The 20,137-nt window shown below is 44.4% G+C and overlaps 2 protein-coding genes across 5 annotated transcripts in view; one reads left to right on the plus strand and one right to left on the minus strand.

Moving 5' to 3' along the window:
* METTL6 (methyltransferase 6, tRNA N3-cytidine) lies at positions 1 to 16,046 on the minus strand. 4 transcript variants are annotated; one of them, XM_045199832.3, is made up of 6 exons: positions 15,866 to 16,046; positions 14,817 to 15,090; positions 14,310 to 14,444; positions 5,584 to 5,754; positions 1,845 to 1,986; positions 1 to 365 (listed from the first exon to the last, which is right to left on the minus strand). In XM_045199832.3, exons 2-6 carry the CDS (start codon positions 15,039 to 15,041, stop codon positions 184 to 186), a joined length of 855 nt encoding a protein of 284 aa, XP_045055767.1. In that variant the 5' UTR covers positions 15,042 to 15,090; positions 15,866 to 16,046; the 3' UTR covers positions 1 to 183. The 4 variants fall into 4 exon arrangements, with proteins under 4 accessions (XP_045055767.1, XP_024421737.1, XP_045055766.1 ...); XM_024565969.4 differs by having other exon boundaries at positions 14,817 to 15,186; XM_045199831.3 differs by having other exon boundaries at positions 14,817 to 15,189.
* Positions 15,883 to 20,137, plus strand: part of EAF1 (ELL associated factor 1) — a 13,710-nt gene continuing 9,455 nt past the window's right edge. The window contains exons 1-2 of the mRNA XM_024565968.4: positions 15,883 to 16,401; positions 18,295 to 18,389. Coding sequence (XP_024421736.3) covers positions 15,984 to 16,401; positions 18,295 to 18,389 — 513 coding nt within the window. The 5' untranslated portion in view covers positions 15,883 to 15,983. The remainder of the gene's footprint in view (positions 16,402 to 18,294; positions 18,390 to 20,137) is intronic.

Below are 20,137 nucleotides of genomic sequence, written 5' to 3' on the forward strand. Positions count from 1 at the left end.
TTTGAGACCTTGCAATTTTATTTGATTTTTATATTTCTAGAATACACACACACTCTTGTTACTTTTTAATACAAAAATTATATATACTCATTTAAAAAGTTAAAATATAAAAATATACAGAATAAAAAGAGCGACCTTAAACTTTCCTCTTCGAGGGAGGAATAAAGTCAACCTCGCGAAAGGTCAGGACCTGTGACCTAGGCCCAGGGTCCCCGGAGCTGGGTCCCTGGGAGACTTTCGGAACTTGCTCTGAAGGAAAACTCTGGGCACGCACAGGCCTTCTTTTTTGTTCACCGTTTCACGAAACACGTACTCGTTCACCACTTCTTCATAACCTGTGTCCGTAAAGAGCTGAGCCAGGAACTCTGTAAGACAGCAGATCAACGACAAGCCGTTACATTTGCTTTGCCGTGGGGTAAGGAGGGCTGGAAGGCTGAGACGGATTTTGTCTTTTTTAACGTAATGAAAACTTCAATGTTAAAAGTTAAAGGTTTTGTTTTAAAAGGGACACACTTCTACTTCTCATCATCTTACACTCCAATAGAAACCCCTAACTAAAAAGGCAACCAGAGAAGCTTGAGGGCAGCCTGCACCAAGCCCACGTCGCGAGTCCCCGAGTGCAAACGTGTGAGTAAAAAGCAACACGGTTCCCGACTGGCTGTTTTCGTACAAAGAGTGCACGTGCTCCATGTGTTGGCGTCAAGCGCCTCACCTCTTTAAACAAGGAGGAGGAAAATCCGACCGGTGCGGGAGGAAGATCATCTGCTGCCGACAGACCTTAAGAAAATTTAACCCGAAACTACATCACTACGTGTGACATAAACAAGTAGAATAAATGGCTATGGAACAAAGATGCGCTAACCAAGAGCATCACTCCAAGAACTGTGCTCTGACGCACGTTTTAGATGTTACCGCGTCTTCTCACTTACTTACAACTGGTTTCATCAAATCGCATGAATCAGAAACATTAAAACAAATGCGTGATTTTCACCTGACATTTTTTATGATTTTGCAGTCTGAATGGTATTCACTCATTTTTCATTTAGAATCTAAAAGAGTATTTTATTTCAAGAAATAAAAACATTTTTTAAGAGCTTAAAAAGATAATTATCTTATGGTCCAGGTTATTAAGTAGGCTTGAAACGCATGTTTGGATTTTTTAAAATAAAAAATGACTTTTTAAGGACCCCTCTATAGAAAATTTCTGCATTTAATCGCAGACCCAATCACTTGTATGGAAAACTGTTTCTTTGGCCTGACTGGTACGGCTCAGTTGGCTGGGCACTGGCCCGCAAGCTGTACGGTCACCAGTTCAATTTCTGGTCCGAGCACATGTCTGGGTTGCTCGTTCGGACCCTGTTAGGGGGGCGGAGGACAGGCAACTGATGGATGACAGTTCTCTCTCATATCGTTTCTCTCCCTTTCTCCCTCCCTTGCCCTCTCTCTAAATAAATAAATAAAATCGTTAAAAAAGTGTTTCTTTGTGATCTGGGAGAGTAACTACGAGGCAGTACATTGTCCTATTTCCTCCACGTCTGACTGAACAGCGTGAAGAAGATTCTGAGTTGCATCCCCTTCCCCAGCACAGTTCCTGGGAGGGCACGCACATGGCACACAGGAGCCTGTCCGTTAACCGGCTAACAAGACACTGTCACCAGAGGAGGCTGCGAGCTCACCTTGGCCAGAGGCTGTGTCGTCATTGTCCCAGGTGCTAGGTAAGTGGCACGTGACAGAGAGCTTGTTCCAGGGTCTCGTGCAAGTGCTAAGTAGCACCCTCCCCACCCCCAACCAGTATACAGTGATGACGCAATCAGGTAAACAGAGACAGATTCCATTCGTCTTACCATCAGTAAAAAAATACGATCTGGTTCCATCTTGTCTAACATAAAAGTTTTCTCCGAGTTTGCTGCCGGCTTTAAACCTAAGCATGGCGTGATCATACAGCCCATAGTCGCGGAACAAGACATTTCTGCCTGGTTTTAATACCTACAAAGCAAAAGTTGGCTGCATATAACTCTGGGGAACCCAAACAAAGTTTACTATGAAAGAAAAATCTGATTCACTTGGAGATGAAATGAACTTGCCCATATGGTCACTGGGAAAGGGGTCAGACCGAAACCCCCATAACGCGAAGGGAAAGGGCCTGCTAATCAAAGCCACAGTCAAACCCGGCAGTGTGCCCCTGCAGTGATACTTCTTGAGAGTTCACAAGACACTCTGGGAGGTCCAGTGTCGAACAATTAGGATGTTAAAGATATTAAACGAAAGTCTTACCCTCATTAAAGCACACTCTCCCAACATTTTATTAGCATCTCCTATTCTGTGACCCTGTGGTCCAATGGTCTCTTTAAAGACATATGGTGTTATTTTGACTTTTTACTGATTGTGCCCGGCTTTCCTCATTCCGAGTCTCACTCTGCTTTCCCTGTGCTGGAATTATGCAGAGCTTGCCCACCGTGCCCTAACTGACATACGCCTAGCACTGTGCAGCGCACTCCAGACACTGTCTCACTGGATCTTCATCCAATTCAGAGAGGAAGGAACGAGCGTGATTATCATCCTCATCCTCGTGTGAGGAGAGGAAACTGACATCGAAAGAGTTAAGTGATTTGCCTGCAACTGTATATCAGCTACTAAGCGGGGGGCGGGGGGGGGGGGGGAGTGTCAGGACTCACACTTGGGTCAAAAAGCATCAGCCTGTGGAACCAGAAACATCCGTTAGCCTCGGGACATGTGTGTATGTGTGTGGGGCCAGTCCAATTCCACTGACAGTACTGACAAGAAAGGGGGACCCCGGGGGGAGGAGTAACTGAGCACTGCCCCCACACTGTGCTGCACTTCTTGGCGTGAGGAGGAGCGGGCCAGCCAGGGCAGAGTGCGGGGAAGGGCTTCAATGTCAGGCCCAAGTGGAGGCCCCCACTAAAGCCTATCAGAGACAGGTGTCACCGACAGGTGTCACTGATCCAGAAAGGATCAGCAGGGAGTGGGTATAACCACCTGTTTTACAAAGCGAATGGCCACATGTTTTTCAGGATGCAAAGAAAGGGGTGCACACTGTGACACTTGCTTTTCATGTGAAAATTATTTCAAACTGCATCAATATTACCAAACTAGAGTGGACTTCAAAGGGGCACACATTTTATTAACTCTTATTCTGACCCATTATATCAACAAGACATCTTTTAAGATATGACATATACTGCCTATAACAGACATTTGACATAGTTTGATGTAGTTCTTTCTGAACAGAATATAAAGTATTGTCCATGATACATATTTCCAAGTGTGCTAACAGATTCTCTCATTTAGTAAACTCTTGTCAATAATAGCATGCATCTTAAACATTGTCAGTAAAGAGCCTCTGGGATAAAAATTTCTTACCTTGGTCAAAAATGCTAAGTTTTAAATTGTGAGTAAGTGAGAGGAGAAAATTCTGAGAAAATTGGCTCATACGAGAGAGACTTACTCTTCATTGCCGAAGAAGGGAATGAGAGCTGCACGGGATAGGGAAAGCTCACTCTCGGGAACTCGGCAATCTCATTCCTACCGCTCTTCCTCCATTAGCTAGCTGAACGACCCTGACAAGTAATCAAACCCCTCCCTGCACGTTTTCTCATCTGTAAAGTAACAATGACGATGCTAACGCCCCCTTTGATCACGGCGCTGTGCAGTTAGTTAACCGGGCACTTCTCAGTGCTGGGTTCTTTCGTCCCCCCAATGACTCCAAGGAGTGGGCAGGTACGCCCACTTCACAAGCACTAAGACTCAGAGTAGAAGTGATTTGCCTGAGGTTTCAAGGCAAGTCAGTGGGTGGCACAGGGTAGACCAAAATCTGGGTCTTCTGATAACAATTTGGTCTATTTACTTTACCATTCCATTCCAAAAATGAGGGAATTCAATTGTAAGGTTTTCTTTCAGTCTAAAATTATGTGGTTTTTAAATTTCTCTGGTGTTAACATCCTGGAGTAATTAGATCTACCTTACAACAGCATTTGTAATCCTTTTAATATTTTCTATTTAGGCAACTATATTATCTGAAAATAATGAGCTTTGTTTCTTTCTCATCCTTAAATCTTTTCTTGTCTTTTTGAGCTTAATAGGTCCCCCCGGATAATGACGAATGGTAGTGGGCATCCTCATCCTCGTAAAGTTCCCGATATTCCTTACTCTGCCCTAACTACTCCCTAACACCTGGAATCTTCATCAGTGAAATCACTAGTATCCACGACCTCTTCTGAATGTTCCCTCATTCGTGTGCTCACAGAAACCTGACTGTCCCGACGACTCCGTTTCCCCTGCAACCTCTCAAGTCACAGCTACTTTCTCCCATGGCCCTTGTACCCCTGGGCTTGAAGACCTAACTGGTCTCCGCCCTTGCTCCTCGTTGCTACTTTCTGCGCATTCCCCTCTCCCCTCCCTAACCGCCCCAGCTCTGGGTCTCTTGTCATCAGGTTACATCATCCACCATCCCTTATTGTTACTGTCGTCTGCTGGCTCCAGGACATGTCTCGTCATTTCATGATGGATGTATCTTTCAGTTTACTCTCTTATTCTCAATACTGTTCCATTAGCAATTCTGGTTAATTTCAATACACATGTGGATTACCCTTCCAAACTTGCTGGCTTCGTAAGGACTTGAGCTTCTCCTCCAAAGACCCGTCTGCCCCCACTGAAACCACTCACACTCACGGCAACGGCCTGGGGCCTTGTCAGCACTAGAAAGTGTAACCCTTCTGACCCTCTCTGTCACCAGGGGCACTCTCTGGCCGCCCCACCATCTTTTTCACTCTCTCTAGTTCCCCATTTTTAATAATCCCTCACCTTCACCTGGACCTTCAAATCAGGTGATCCTACCATCTCTTCCCTCTTAACTCAGGTTAAGTTCCATGCCCATTTACTGGTACAAGCTGGGTTCTCATGTGTTCAGATACCAGGGGCAGGGAAAGGAGAGGTTAAGGAGGAAAAAAAAAAAAAAAAAGTTAAAAAACCTCAGAGGGCTAAAACCAATGTGGCAATACCTGAATATTTTTTAAAATATTGTTTTAAGTGGGAATAATTATTCCCTAATAGGTTTCCAGTGTCTTAAAATTTCTACCTCACTACTCTTTTAAAATAATTAAAATCAGGGTTGAATTTTAATGTATAGCTCTAAATACACAGAATCTCTCTTACCTAACATTCACCTTTTCAACTTGCTGAATGCTTTCCTCTCCCTTTGTAAAGCAGACTGACCGAAGCCCACGACTCACGGAACAGGGGAGGTGCACAGGCTTTCTGGGTGATGCACACTTGCACTTTGGTGCCTCCCAGGTGAGCTACAGGGTTACCACTGGTCATTTGTGTGTGTAAAAATCATCCTGGCTCCAGGGTTGGCTGAGCCCTGAAGAGCAGCAGTAGCCACCAGACAAATCAAAGGTTAGGGTGGAAGTTTTACGTGGAGAATCCCTCTCCACACACTGACTATCCAGCCTACCCAGGGCGAATGGGAGCTCTTGAATCTAGACAGTACAGGATCCTTGGAGGGAAGGGAAGTGAGAAGACTGGGATGTCCGACCCCTGAAGTGCAGGCTCCAAACCACTAACCTTGTGAATGTTCTGTAAGACCAGGTGCATCTTCTCAGGGTGAACGGCAGACAGCACAAATATCAACATGGCCACATCCACGGACTCTGGGGGCACATGCTCCAGAAGGTCCTCTCCAGTCAGGTCACACTGGAACACCTTGCATCTCTGTGCGTCATACAAAGGGTTTTGCTAAAGAGGAGAAAAACACAAAAGAATTTTAATTCAACATCCATGTTGATACATATGGAAAACTACGGCTTCAGAAGGAGATCCTGTTTCTACTCGTGTTCTGCTGCTCGGAGATCACTGACCATTTTGTTACAGGTAAAACTGAGTTAGGAGCGATGTGCACATTCAAGCATGTATATTCAGTATCGCTGTGAGGGCCAAGACTTCATTTTAACAAATCATTGTTAACGGAGGAGAGAACACGGCCCACCACACATTCGAACCTGAGCATCTCAGAAACATGCACTGCCACGAGGATCGTCATCCCAAACTGCCTTCTGCTTCCCTCATCTTCCTTTGAATTACGCACCACAGAACCCGATCCCAGAAGGAAGCCTCCCGCAGTTCTTCTGGGCGCATTTCCCCTTGCTGCAGCAAGCTAAGTAACCCAACTTCTGTTTACTACAAGTGTGCTCCCGGTACACTCTGGTTGGTGGGCTTCAACAGACCGAGAAGAACAAGTCCCCAAACAGACCCAGGTATGTGGAGAAATTCAGTACTGGGCGGGGAAAAACATATACGACAAAAATGACTATTAAATGTATAAAATGGCAGATAATAAATGTGACAATTATCAGGAAGGAAAAATGATTTTTTCACTCAATTTATTGTGTTTGAACTACTAGATATCTATTTGTATTAAATGACTACTGGCTACTCAGACAAATAAAGGACTCCCGGTTGCAGCTCAGGGATAGACAGAGGTGGGAATATGTAGCCCCCAACCGTACAGTAAGAAAAAAGCTGGAAAGACAGCAGAGTAACGATGTTTTTGCGCACCCATCAAAGAACAGAGGCCAGAAAACAGCCATCCTTCCCGAAATCTGGAGAGAGACAGGTGCTTTCAGGGAAAGATAGGACCCAAGCACGCACTTACCTGAGGCAGAAGCCTCCAGACTGGAAAGATAAAACTAGACATCTGAGAACTTGCTGAAGACTGAGTGTGGCTGTTATAGTGAAGCTCCCGGGGGTTCCCACCCTTCTGCATGGGTTTCTGCCAGAAACAGCACCAGGCTCTCAAAGAGAGGATGGTGTTCTTTCTGGTGCTGCACTTTCCCATCTCCTTTAAGGAAGAAAGGTTTAATCTGCAGGAAAGAGGTCACCTGAGGCCTGCAGCCTTCAGGCACTGCCATTGGGGAAGGGTACCACTCTGCCCAGATCTAGCCTTAATCTGCAGGGAGAATGACCTCAAGACCATAGATGAGGACACTGGTAGGTACCTCCCACCGCTGGGGGAGGGATGGTAGAGACAAGCTCTAGTCCTGGAGAGGCAGAAGGTCACACCCCTGTCTTGAGACCAGGTGTACATGTAGTTTGAAAGCTGAGAATTAGAGCATTACGGAATAATCTGTTCTCCCATACCCTACCAACAAGTCTCCAGTAAAAATAATGGTGGATTGCAGCTGGAATAGCCAGAGGAGACAGTTTCTTTATGGGGAACAAAACAAAGGGAAGCCCCAAAGCCAAGAGGAGAGACAAAAGCAGTCACCAGAGGAGTCTGATGTCTGTGGTGCCCATAGCAACAACAAACCTTGCAGGTAACTATAGCAACAACAGACTTCAAATACAGCCCAACTTCTGTCTAGATTATTACAAATCCTTATTACCTCAGTACCCACTGTCCTACATAACATACCTGGCTCTCAACAAAAAACTATAAGGCATACCAAAACAAGAAAAAACACAGTCTGAGGAGACAAAGCAATCATCAGAACCACACTCAAACACGACACAGATGTTGCAACTAAAAGTTTGGGCCTTTAAAATAACTATGATTAAAATGTTAAAGGTTCTACTGAAAAAGGTAACACGAAAGATCAGATAGGTAATTTCAGCAGAGAGAGAATAGAAAGAGGACCAACGGCAAATGCTAAAAGACAAAAACGTAGTAACAGATAGGATGCTTTGAGCAGGTTCTTCAATAGGAATACCTATTGCCTAGGAAAGGATTGGCAAACCTGATGATAGGGAATTAGAAATTATACAAACCATAAATGCAAAAAAAAAATTAGTAAAAAAACCCCCCAAAACAACAAACCAGCATCCAAGAGCTGTGGTACAATAGCAAACAGCATAACAGACATGTAATAGGAATCCTAGAAGAAGAAGAAAACAGCTGAAGAAATATTTGAAGAAATAACAACCAAAATTTTTCCAGATTAATTAGAAAACATAATAACCAAAATTATAAAAAGAATATACAGATGATTACAGAACCCTAAGCAGACACTAAGAAAGCTAAGACGGCAGCCTAGGTAAACACAGCGTGCCTCCCTGTAAAACCACACCAAAGTTACAACTACAGAACCACCCTTACTTGGAAGCACCAGAAATCAAGCCTAATTACAACTAGAGAATTCAAGAAAAACCACATCAAGAGAAGTAGAAGGGGCAGAGACACGGAATGGGCTGGTCCTATACCCACCTGTGGTGATTAAAAATTGGGAGAACTATCTGCGGAACAAGGGCCCCCAGCTCAGGGTTCCAGCACCAGGAAGATAGGTCCCCATAACTTCTGGCTGCAAAAATCAGCGGGGACTGAGGCTGAGGAAAAGAGAAACTGCTGGAATCCCTGGAAGTTCCTCTTAAAAGTCCACACATGGACTTACTCAGACTCACTCCTGAGCTCCAGCACCAGGGTAGCAGCCTGAAAGGCACCAGAGGCAAACACGAGGAAGAGATAGAGTATCTGGCATCAGGGCAAGAGCTGGGGGGGCAGCTTTCTCCCAGACGGAAGTGCTGGCAGAGGCCTTTGTTTCTTTATGGGGCGCCATATCTGAGACTCTAACAACCTGGCTTGCACTGTTTGCCATGCCCTACTGATTGGCACCAAACAACTTTTGGGCCCACCCAAGCTGTTTCTGGTGGCTTTTCCATACAAAAAGCTTGTCTTGGCTCATGATTCAGATTTTCCTAAATCCTTTCAAACAAGCAGCAGCTGGCCTCAGCGAGTCCCTCTACCTCTTGCTAAGTGGCTCCAGGCCCAGCACTAGCAGCAGATGGCCTTGGTTCACCGCTTGGCCTTGCCTGGGTACCTCTAAGCCCAGCACAAGTAGCAGCCATCTGCAGATTGCTTTGTAGCTTTATGCCGGGTGGCCCCAGACAGAGCACAGGCAGTGGCTGACATTGGCCTGTACCTCCTGGGGAGTCTCAGAGCCAGTGCACCCAGCAGACAGCTACAGACCATGTCGAAGCACCACCACTCAATCATCTCCACAATACACGCTCAGAGGCAGACTCAGCAGGCACCAGAGCCCTGCTGAAGTAAGTCCTGCTCTGTGGAGGGGGCCCCTGCACAGCTGATCCTCCACAGTGGTAGGCAGTGGTCACAGCTAGTCCACAGACAGTTCATCAGCCTGGGTAAATCCCTCCCATTGACTTGCCAACATCAATTAAGGCTCAATTACAAGAGGAGGGAGTACACAGACCATACAAAGGATGCACCTTGAGTACCCAGCTCGGGTGATGGGGAGGCTGTGCCACTGGACCCTACAGGACACCTACTACTTTAGGCCACTCTACCAAGCCAGGGAATCGTAGCCACTCTACCTAATGCCTAGAAACAAACACAGGGAGGCTGCCAAAACAAGGTGACAAAGAAACATGGCCCAAATGAAAAAAGTGATCAAAACTTCAGAGAAAGAACTAAACAAAATGGAGACAAGTAAACTACTAAATGCAGAGTTCAAAACACTAGTTATAGGGATGCTCAATGAACTTAGGGGAAGAGCAGATGGACTCAGAGCGAACTTCAACAGCATAAAAAAAGGACATGGACACCAGTAAGAATGCAGGCTACATTAACTGAAATGAAGAACAATTTATAGGCAATCAGCAGTTGAGGGGATGAAGCCAAGAATCAAATCAGCAATTTGGAATAGAAGAGAGCAAAAAACACCCAGTCAGAACAGCAAGAAGAAAAAGAATCCCCCCAAAATTAGGGTAATGTAAGGAGCCTCTGGGACAACTTCAAGCATTCCAACATTTGCATCATGGGGTGCCAGAAGGAGAAGAGAGACAGAAAAACTTGAAAACCTATTTGAAAAAAATGACAGAAAACTTCCCTAAATTGGTGAAGGAAATAGACATACAAGTCCAGCAAGTGCAGAGTCCCAAACAAGACGGATGCAAAGAGGCCCACGCCAAAACACATCATAATTAACATGCCAAAGGTTAACATGATTAACATGACAAAGAGAAAATCTTAAAAGCAGCAAGAGAAAAATTTTGCAGGCTAGAAGGGATTGGCAAGATATATTCAAAGTGATGAGACGCCAAGACCTACAACCAAGATTAGTCTATCCAGCAAAGCTATCATTGAGAATTCAAGGGCATATAAACAGCTTCCCAGACAAGAAAAAGCTAAAGGAGTTCATCGCTAAACCATTATTATATGAAATTTAAAGGGACTTATTTAAGAAAAAGAAGATCACAAATATGAACAATAAAATGGCAATAAATACATATCTACCAACAATTGAATCTGAAAAAAAAAAGCAAACAAACATAACAGAAGCAGAATCATAGATACAGAGGACATTTTAATGGTTGCCAGACGGGAGGGGGATTTGGGGGGATGGGCAAAAAAGGTAAGGGGACTAAGAAGTACAAATTGGTAGTTTCAGAAGAGCCATGGGGATGTAAAGTACAGCATAGGAACTGGAGTAGCCAACGAACATATACGCCTGACCCATGGACATGGACAATGGTGTGGGGACTGCCTGAGGGAGTGAGGGGTGAAGCCAGGTGGAACGGGCAAAATTGGACAACTGTAATAGCAAAATCAATAAAATGTAATTTTTAAAAAAAGAACTCCTAAACAAGACACAAAACCTTAGCATCTTAAAGTGAACGACTAATAAATGTGACATAATTTAAACCTTGTCATAGAACAATATAATAAAACACTGAATAAAACTAGAAGAAATGTTTGCAACACATACAACAGAATATATACTAAAAATAAGAGCAAAAATGCAGAAGAATGGGCAAAGCTTATCAACAGACAATTCATACTATAATATACGCTCCGTATTAGTTGGGGTTTTCTGACCATTTTGTTCACTACTTAATCCCAGTGCTCACAACAGTGACTGGCACACATTAGGGTCTCGACAAATACATGTGGAATGAAGGGATACATAAGCAAAAACCAAAAGAACCAAAGAGACCAAAAAAACCTAACTTATTTACGTATTGTAAGGACTTCACCCTCACTGATTGTAAGAAATAAACAAAGTAAAATATGGAGACATTACATTTTGCCCATAAGATTGGGAGATATAAAAAAGACTGACATTAAATGTTGAGGGCCTAGAGTAGAAGATATCCTTATATTATTGGTGAAATTAAAAAATGTTATTAAGTTTCTGGAAGGGAACTTGACATTATCTATTAAAATTTAAATGTGTAGAACCAAGATGGCGGCGTAGGTAGACACACTGCGCCTCCTCGCACAACCAGAACTGACAGAGAATCGAACGGCAAGGGGGTCCGACACCAAGGAAATAAAAAATAAACATTCATCTAGACCGGTAGGAGGGGCAGAGACGGGCACCGGGGTGGAGAGGACTCGCGTGGCTGTGGCGGGACCGAGACTGGCGGAGTGTGGGACGACAGGAGCAGGCAGTCGGAGCACTAGCAGACCCTGCCGCCCCACATTTGCACAGATAAACCGAGAGGGCCGGACTCAGAGGGCCGGACTCAGAGTGGCGGAGAGCGGGGCAGGCAGAGCAGTGGGTAGCACACCGCAGCCCCACATTCGAATGTAGATAAACCGGATGAACGGCGGGGAGCGAAGCAGACCGCGCAACCCAGGGCTACAGCTCAGGGAAATAAAGCCTCAAACCTTTGATTGAAAATGCCCGTGGGGGTTGGGGCGGCAGCAGGAGAGACTCCCAGCCTCACAGGAGAGGTCGTTGGAGAGACCCACAGGGGCCTAGAGTGTGCACAAGCCCACCCACTCAGGAACCAGCACCAGAGGGGCCCAGTTTGATTGTGGGTGTCGGAGTGAAGGACTGGGATCTGGAGGAGAGTGGGGCGGGCGCCATTGCTCCCACTCGGCCCCTCCCTCACGTACAGCGTCACAGCACAGCGACCAGCGTTACCCCGCCCCCGTGAACACCTAAGGCTCTGCCCCTTAAAGTAACAGACCCGCCAAGACAAAAAAAAGAAAAAAAAATGGCCCAAATGACAGAACACTTCAAAGCTCCAGAAAAAATACAACTAAGCGAGGAAGAGATAGCCAACCTATCGGATGCACAGTTCAAAGCACTGGTTATCAATATGCTCACAGAATTGGTTGAATCTGTTCGAAAAGTAGATGAAAAGATGAAGCCTATGCTAAGAAAAACAAAGGAAAATGTATAGGGAACCAATAGTGATGGGAAGGAAACTGGGACTCAAATCAATGGTGTGGACCAGAAGGAAGAAAGAAACATCCAACCAGAAAAGAATGAAGAAACAAGAATTCGGAAAAATGAGGAGAGGCTTAGGAACCTCCAGGACATCTTGAAACGTTCCAACATCCAAATTATAGGGGTGCCAGAAGGAGAAGAGGAAGAACAAAAAATTAAAAACTTATTTGAACAAATAATGAAGGAGAACTTCCCTAATCTGGCAAAGGAAACAGACTTCCAGGAAGTCCAGGAAGCTCAGAGAGTCCCAAAGAAGCTGGACCCAAGGAGGAACACACCAAGGCACATCATAATTACATTACCCAAGATTAAACGCAAGGACCTACATCCAAGATTACTGTATCCAGCAAAGCTATCATTCAGAATGGAAGGGAAGATCAAGTGCTTCTCAGATAAGGTCAAGTTAAAGAAGTTCATCATCACCAAGCCCTTATTATATGAAATGTTAAAGGGAGTTACCTAAGAAAAAGAAGATAAAGAATATGAACAGTAAAAATGACAGCAAACTCACAGTTATTAACGACCACACCTAAAACCAAAACAAAAGAAAACTAAGCAAACAACTAGAACAGAAACAGAACCACAGAAATGGAGATCACATGGAGGGTTGTCAATAGGGGAGTGGGAGGGGGAGGGGGGAAAGGTACAGAGAATAAGTAGCATAAATGGTAGGTAAAAATAGACAGGGGGAGGGTAAGAATAGTGTAGGAAATGTAGAAGCCAAAGAACTTATATACATGACCCATGGACATGAACTATAGGGGAGGAATGTGGGAGGGAGGGGGTGGGCAGGATGGAGTGGAGTTGGGGGGGGAATGGGACAACTGTAATAGCATAATCAATAAATATATTTAAAAAATTTTTAATGTGTGTACTTTTTTCCATTACTCAACATATAGAAATGTGTAGAAAAATGTGTACATGTGTTTTGTAAGCATGTGTATAATGCTGATTATATTAACCCTACTTGTAAGAGCAGAAAGTTATAAATAATTTAAGCAAATATCAACAGAGTAATTGTTAAAGTATGGTATATCCATTTTATGGAATACTACGACACCTAAATAAAATGTGGTAGATAAAAAACTATGCAAGATACAATGTAGAATAATAAAAGCAAGTTATAATACAATATGATACCGATATTAAACAAAAAGTCTAATGAATGCCAGAACTGTGAAAAGCTGATGGAAAACTAGATATCTGCGTGTTGCCAAGAATCCCCCACATATTTGTTAACGGCAAAAGGGAAATATTTGCACAACAATTAGGAAGTTCCTACCTTAATTTTAACCCGGTGATCAAAACTAGCATCGCTTACAGTAAGATCACCAGACGTTATTGCCTCCTGACATGACGCAGTATGGGAGATATAGCACCTATTATTTTTGCCAAAAACAATTTACCCAACTTAAATCTAACTTCTAGTTTACAGCAAAAATAGGGGAGAGAGGAACAAGTTAAACAATGATACAAAGAAACAATCAAAACATTTTGGAATGTAGGCTCTCATTACAGAAAATGGCTTATTCTCCAAACTACTCAACGTCGGTGCGGAGAAAGGTCAACATGAAGGGCAGGAATGTTTTAGGCTAAGGAGATTGAAGGTATGCAATGAAGTATAAGATATAGCCCTTGCTTAAATATAGCTATAAAAGATACCTGGACTATTTGGGGATACCTGAAACTGGATTGGGTACTAAAGATACTAGAAGACTGCAGTTATTTTTGTTAGATGTGTGTTTTGTAGTCACGGGGAGGAAATCCTTATTGAAGACGTGTACAGACATGTTTAGGAGTGAAGTGCCTATAATTTACTTCACAGCAGCTCAGCCAAGGAAAGTCTATAAAGCAAATGCAGCAAAATGCTGGCAATCACTGATTTCGCTGTAAGTATATGGGTGTCGCTATGGTATTTCCACTTTTTCTGCTGTCTTTCTGTATGTATTACATACGTATGTAAATGGAAAAGTACATTCATGATGATCACAGCTGATTAACTTCACGGAGAGGGCTGAAACTGGAAAATGGGTATAAAGGGCAGGTCAAACAAATCTAAAAAAGCAGAAACATAACAAAACACATGGATGGTGCACCAACCTTGACATATTCAACTGCTCTTGGAGAAAAATCACAGGCATAAGCAAATATATTCAGATCTTCTTCTAAAAGAGGGAATAAACAGTTCCCAACCCCACAGCCAGCTTCAAGCACAGTCAATTTTTGATCTTCAAACTGAGGAAAGAGAACCCAAAGTTAGAGGGCACTACATTTGCGTAGTGAAGAAATAAACCAAACTAAAAGGTCCAGAACACAAAAGACAAGGTCTCCATCCCCACAGGTAATAAATAAGTAAACTGAAAACCAAAAGCTGATGTGGCCCCCGGTGAAAATGAGTGGGACCCCCCTGCTTTAAAGAAACAGAAATGCCCACTAAAGTCCTCTTCTATGTGTTATACAACTCAGGAACTGCTAAAACGACTTGAGACCAGTTTATTTCTAAGATACAAACCATTCTGACAGGCTTCATAAATTCTCTACCTCACTCCATAAAAGCACTCCTACACATTTTACACGAACAACAGCTCAAAAAAGTTGTAACATTACCTCCCTACATGATCTGAGCTCCTCGAACTCTCTGGTGGTCCAGTGTCTGTCTTTGAAGAAATGAGTGCTATTTCTTTTGTAAAATAGATCCCAGTTTTTCTGAGCATCTTTTTCTAGTTTTTGCTGTTTAAAGTCAGAAACTGAAACTTGGTCTCTTTTCAGTTTCTCCTCTTCTTCAGAGCTGAGAATCCTTCCTTGCAGTCCTTTCCTTTGCAAAAATGTCATCTCAAAAGTTGATGGTAATATATTTAACACTGCTGAAGATTCCTCATCCCTGAATAATATGAGGAATCCAAGTTATTCGGCAGACATAGGCAGGGCTTTCTCAGATGTGGTTCCTCAGGTTGGGTTCAAGGCTCAGGCAGTATTCCTACTTTGCAAGGAAAAGAATGGCATTCTGGTTAGTGGTTCTAGAACGGTTCTTTCACCAAACAGTTCATGTCACCAAACATTTACTAGTGCTGACTCTACACAACACCCTGCCTGCTACACGAGGAGAGGTCACAAAGGAGATCAAGACAAAGTCTCCACCATCAGAGAGCTGACATTCAGGGGCCCAGGTATCTCACGCACTCCAAACCAGAATAAGTCATCCATTAAACTAAATCTCTTTAGTTTAGAAAAAGGACACTCTCAAGAACTGACTGAGAAATCTTGGAGAGAAAATACTCATTAATTTTTGCGGTGCCTTAACAACTGCAACCGCTGCCCGTATTGGATGAGGGTGGTCAACTGCGAGACAGAAGTGGGATCGTTTCCCAACGATCAGAAACTCAGTTTTCTTTCGGGGAAGATGGAGCTACGCCCGGGTGGCCTGAGTCTTTGATCATAAGAAGCTCTCTCACAACCAGAGACTGAGGCCCTCGCACCGCCAACACGGCATGAAGGGAAAGAAGAGACGAGTGACTCGTGGCGTAGTGTCCCGAGGATCTATCGGTGTCAGGAGACTCGGGATAAACTCGGCCGACGCACCCGCGACAGCCTGCGGAGACCCTGTCATACAGGCTACGAGACCCGCGTTAATCTAGCCCGCCGCGCTCTAGCCTCACCGTCATCAGTGGCTGTCCTTAGCTTCACTGGGAGGGGTAGGGCCGAGCGCATTTAGCCCTCACCCAGGCCCAGGCTTCAGAAGCAGAATTTGGGAGCCGCCGCGAAAAAACACTGAACATGTACAAACCAGCGTTGAGGACCTCAGAATCCCGGCGGAATTCTATTGCCATGGCACCGCCTCCGTCACTTCCGCTACGAAACCAGAAGTGCCTCCCCGACGTCGGAAGTCCCGCGGCCTTGCTTCCTCAAAGGCTTCCCCCACCCCTACGCGGAGGAGACTTGCTTCCGGCGCCGGGTGGGCGTCGGTTGGATTCCCGCTGCGCTCCGGGTCGTTGTCCCGGGAACGCTGCTCTCCCGGACGCCGGTGCCAGAAGCGGGTACCGTGGCCGCGGCGGAAGAGCCCCGATCCGGGCGCGAGGCCCGTGCGGGGCCATGAACGGGACTGCGAACCCGCTGCTGGACCGCGAGGAACACTGCCTGCGACTCGGGGAGAGCTTCGAAAAGCGACCGCGAGCCTCCTTCCACACCATTCGCTGTAAGTCAGCGGTTCCTTTCGGCCGCTCCAGCAGCCTCTTGCCAACCTCGGCCCCCCCAAAGTACGGGGAACCTCCTGCCTACGTCAGCTCCCTTCTCTCTTACCCCAGGTCCTCCGGGACTTGGATTTTTTCCCTTTTTACCTACCCCCCCCCCACCCCGCTTCAAACTCACTCTTCTCTAACCAAACCTTTCGACACTCCACCTCTTCTGCCTTATGGCCTCAAACCCTTCTTCTGAAGCTCGTTGGCCCCTTTCTCTGTTCATCGCCCCAGCCGGCCCTTCCCTTATGCCAAACCTACCCCCTCTTTATTACCGAAAAACCTGACCCCACATTCAGACGCTAGTTCTTCCAGTAACCCACCCCCACCCCCCTTTCTGATGACCCCACCAGGGTTCTCTGTGTTTAAAGGACTCTTTCTTGTTTGCGCGTGAGCCTCACCTACTCCCTCCTATTTCGTTCTCTTTTCCCCCGTTTTCCTCAGCTTTCTTTCCTCGTCCTCCTTTGCTCTGGGCACCCCGAGACACTGCGCTTCATTCCTTCTTGCAGCCAAAGAACCCGCATCCTCTCTGCACCCCATCAGTCTTCCTTTTCCCGCTTTCTGCATCTCCTTTGATTTTGATGTTCTTTGAGGTCACTTATACTGCCCTGACTGACTCAGGACGAAGCCCCTTGTAGGTGAAGAATAAAATTAGAATTCGTGAGCCTGGAATAAGCTAAAGCTTGATCTATGCTTGGAAGCAGAAGAGAGCAGGTATAAAGAATGTCAAAATAGTCATTATGCTGGACCTTCCTTTTCTACATGATTACAGACTCTGTTGGGGGAGGGCACTCCCAGTCTGTGTCCTGGGTAAAGATTTGGTTTTTACTAATTGGCTGACTGGGATGCGGTGATTCACAGGCTCCCAGTTTCCTGTCTTTGTAGTGCTAATGCTGGTTAAGACATGTTTTTGCCAAAGGAGCTAATAGATGTGACTCAACACTTAGAGAGATGGCGTGTTGGATAATGAAGTTCCATCTTTGTGTGGTCACTTGCCTTGCCATTACATTGCTATGCTAACTACTGGCAGCACATCCACTTTTTCAGAGGGATAATGGATAATGGAATGTGATAAGACCATCATTTCTTGAGCAGTTTACTAAGCTGATATTTTAGTAGAGTGAAGGGCAATGCGGAGTTTAAATGAGACACTTTACAGATGCACCTAGCTTGCAGTTTGAAGCAGACATATATTAAAATGGGGTAATTGTGCTTAAATTGCAATTCAGAAACACAGGCAGGATTAACCCTTGGAGATAAAGCCGTGTACTCCCAGCATCTACAGGAGTCTCTTTATTAAAGCAATGGAACTTGAGTGTGGCAAATCGCGATTTCGACAGTTCGTTTGCAGGAAGAAAGCTTATATGATGTTGTAGCTTCATATTTTATGTAGGGTTTTACAATCACACAATGTTATTATTATGTTGTTGCTTTTGATCTCACAGCAACCCTAATAAAGCACTTTAATAATGGATAATAAGCATTGATTTTCATCTGTCACTCGGGAGAAGGGAGTATCTTTGCTTAATAAAATGGTATATAAATTCTAGCTTTTTTTTCCTTCAAAAGAATCCAGTGGGGTGGGAGGAAAAGTATGTAGAGGCGTAGCTGAAACAAGATTGTCCTCAGTCGGTAATTACCAAGGCTGGGTAGTGGTGGTGCACAGGGGCTTACTGTATTGTCTTCTTTGCTTCTGTGTGTGGGAAGCTTTCCACAATGACATAGTTTTTAAAAAATATCCTAAATTATTTGTATTTCCCATTTATTTGAATAATAATTGTTAAATGTGAATGCCTAGAAAACCCTTAGTATAAGAAACGTGGTGGATACTTTTTTTTCCCCTTTTCCTTTAGATGATTTTAAGCCAGCATCTATAGATACTTCCTGTGAAGGAGAGCTTCAGGTTGGCAAAGGAGATGAAGTCACAATTACACTGCCACATATCCCTGTAAGTTTATTCCATTGTTGTTTTTTAGAAATGTAGAATCACAGTGAATTCTCATGTTTCGTGTCATTACTATTTGAATTACCTACTGTTTAAAAATTCCTAATCTTCTGAAGTGTCAGCATAAGGAAAAATGGAATTTAGGGTATGGGGTGGAATAGAATGCATACTTCCTAGGTGTTTGATTAAAAATGATTCTTTGTGATTTTCTCCAAGGTCCCATTTGCTATAAAGTAGACAGGGATCCTACCCAGACATCTGGCCCCTTTTTAAAACATGGATAGTTGCCCCCCAAGCAACTCTATAGAAAAAAGGCACAGGTTCCATGCTGATAAACAGCCATCACGGTTTAGGAGTGTGGTGCTGCCAAGCCAGGAGTTAAGGTGGGCAGGAGCAGGACTTCCATCTTTCCTGTACTGTAGTATCTGGCAAAGGGTGAAGTGTAGGCCGATAATTTCAGGCAAAAAGCAGAGGTTCAGAGCATTCAGCTGACTGAGCAACTGCGAACCCAGTGAAAAGCTGAATTGAGAACTGTTGCATAGAGGGCTTTTGTGAGGCCTTGCCCAGGGCTGCACTCTGATCGTAAACCCCAAAGGATTAGACAAAATACTGTCAGTGAACACTCATTGCATGTGGCAGCCCTATCCTGGCACACAATGAATTCTTGCCAGTCTGTGATAGAATGAAAAGGCACTGGACAAGGAGACCTGGGAAGCTTGTATTTTGGAAAAATTGCTTGTCTGCTAGTCCAGACCGCTGTTTCATTGCTTGTTGCCTCTGGCGGGTTACATCATCTCCCTTTAGACCTTACTTTCCCAAATGTAAAATGAAGGGGTTAGATAAATGGTCCCTAAGGTCGCTTCCTACTCTAAATTTTTACTGTACGAGTGAGGAGCCAAACAGTTTTTGATTCTATACAAAGGATTAAGTCCTATATTTAGCAGATATTAATTGAGCACCTACTGTGTGCATTACTAGACACTGATAATATAGTCTTGAGTAAAACAAGCACATTTCTTGCCCTTGTTGAGTTTATGATACAAAATTTAAGTATAAGAAAACATAATGCTTATTTTAGAAAACCAGGGGAGGCTTTCCTAAGGAAGTGACCTTTGAGTAGATTTGTAGGTTGAATAATTGAAAGAGAGGGAGGGGCAGGTATTACAGGAAGAAGCCTTGTTAAAGCCCTCGAATGAAATTCTAAGGATCTGAGAGAATGCCAGCTGCCTCCTGCCTTCTGCTCTGGAGCCCACAGAGCCCGGGGTGAGTGGTGCTGGCGAGGCTGAAGGGCTAGATGGGAGCTTTAGAGATGTGATTATTGGACCTCAGAGCCGTGGGGTCGTGACCAAAGGGCCTAGGCAGGTGAGTGCAGATGTGCTTGCTCTGAGCTGACCAGAATCATGAGCTGCCCTTCGAGATGCTCTGTTGGTGACTTGGCATGAGGAGGAAGCCCTGAACTCTCCAATTACAAGGAAATATTAGCAATCTCCCACTAGTTTTACTTCTCATAGTGGAAGCTCGATCACAAGTAATGGTTAATTTATTTTCCCCAGTTCACACTTCACTGTTATTTGTAACATTTCTTGAGTCCCTAGAATAATACATAGTAACTTACAATTTTATGTTCCCTTTCTTGATTACTTAGAACCAGTTGTACAGTCACAGGCTCTTGCTATATTATCATTTCCCTTTTCTTTGTTTTTGCCTGGGAAACCAGAAGCTCTCTTGGGGTTTCTCTGATAAATAAAAGA

This window comes from Desmodus rotundus, chromosome 8 (assembly GCF_022682495.2).
Source record: "Desmodus rotundus isolate HL8 chromosome 8, HLdesRot8A.1, whole genome shotgun sequence".
Taxonomy (NCBI): Eukaryota; Metazoa; Chordata; class Mammalia; order Chiroptera; family Phyllostomidae; genus Desmodus; species Desmodus rotundus.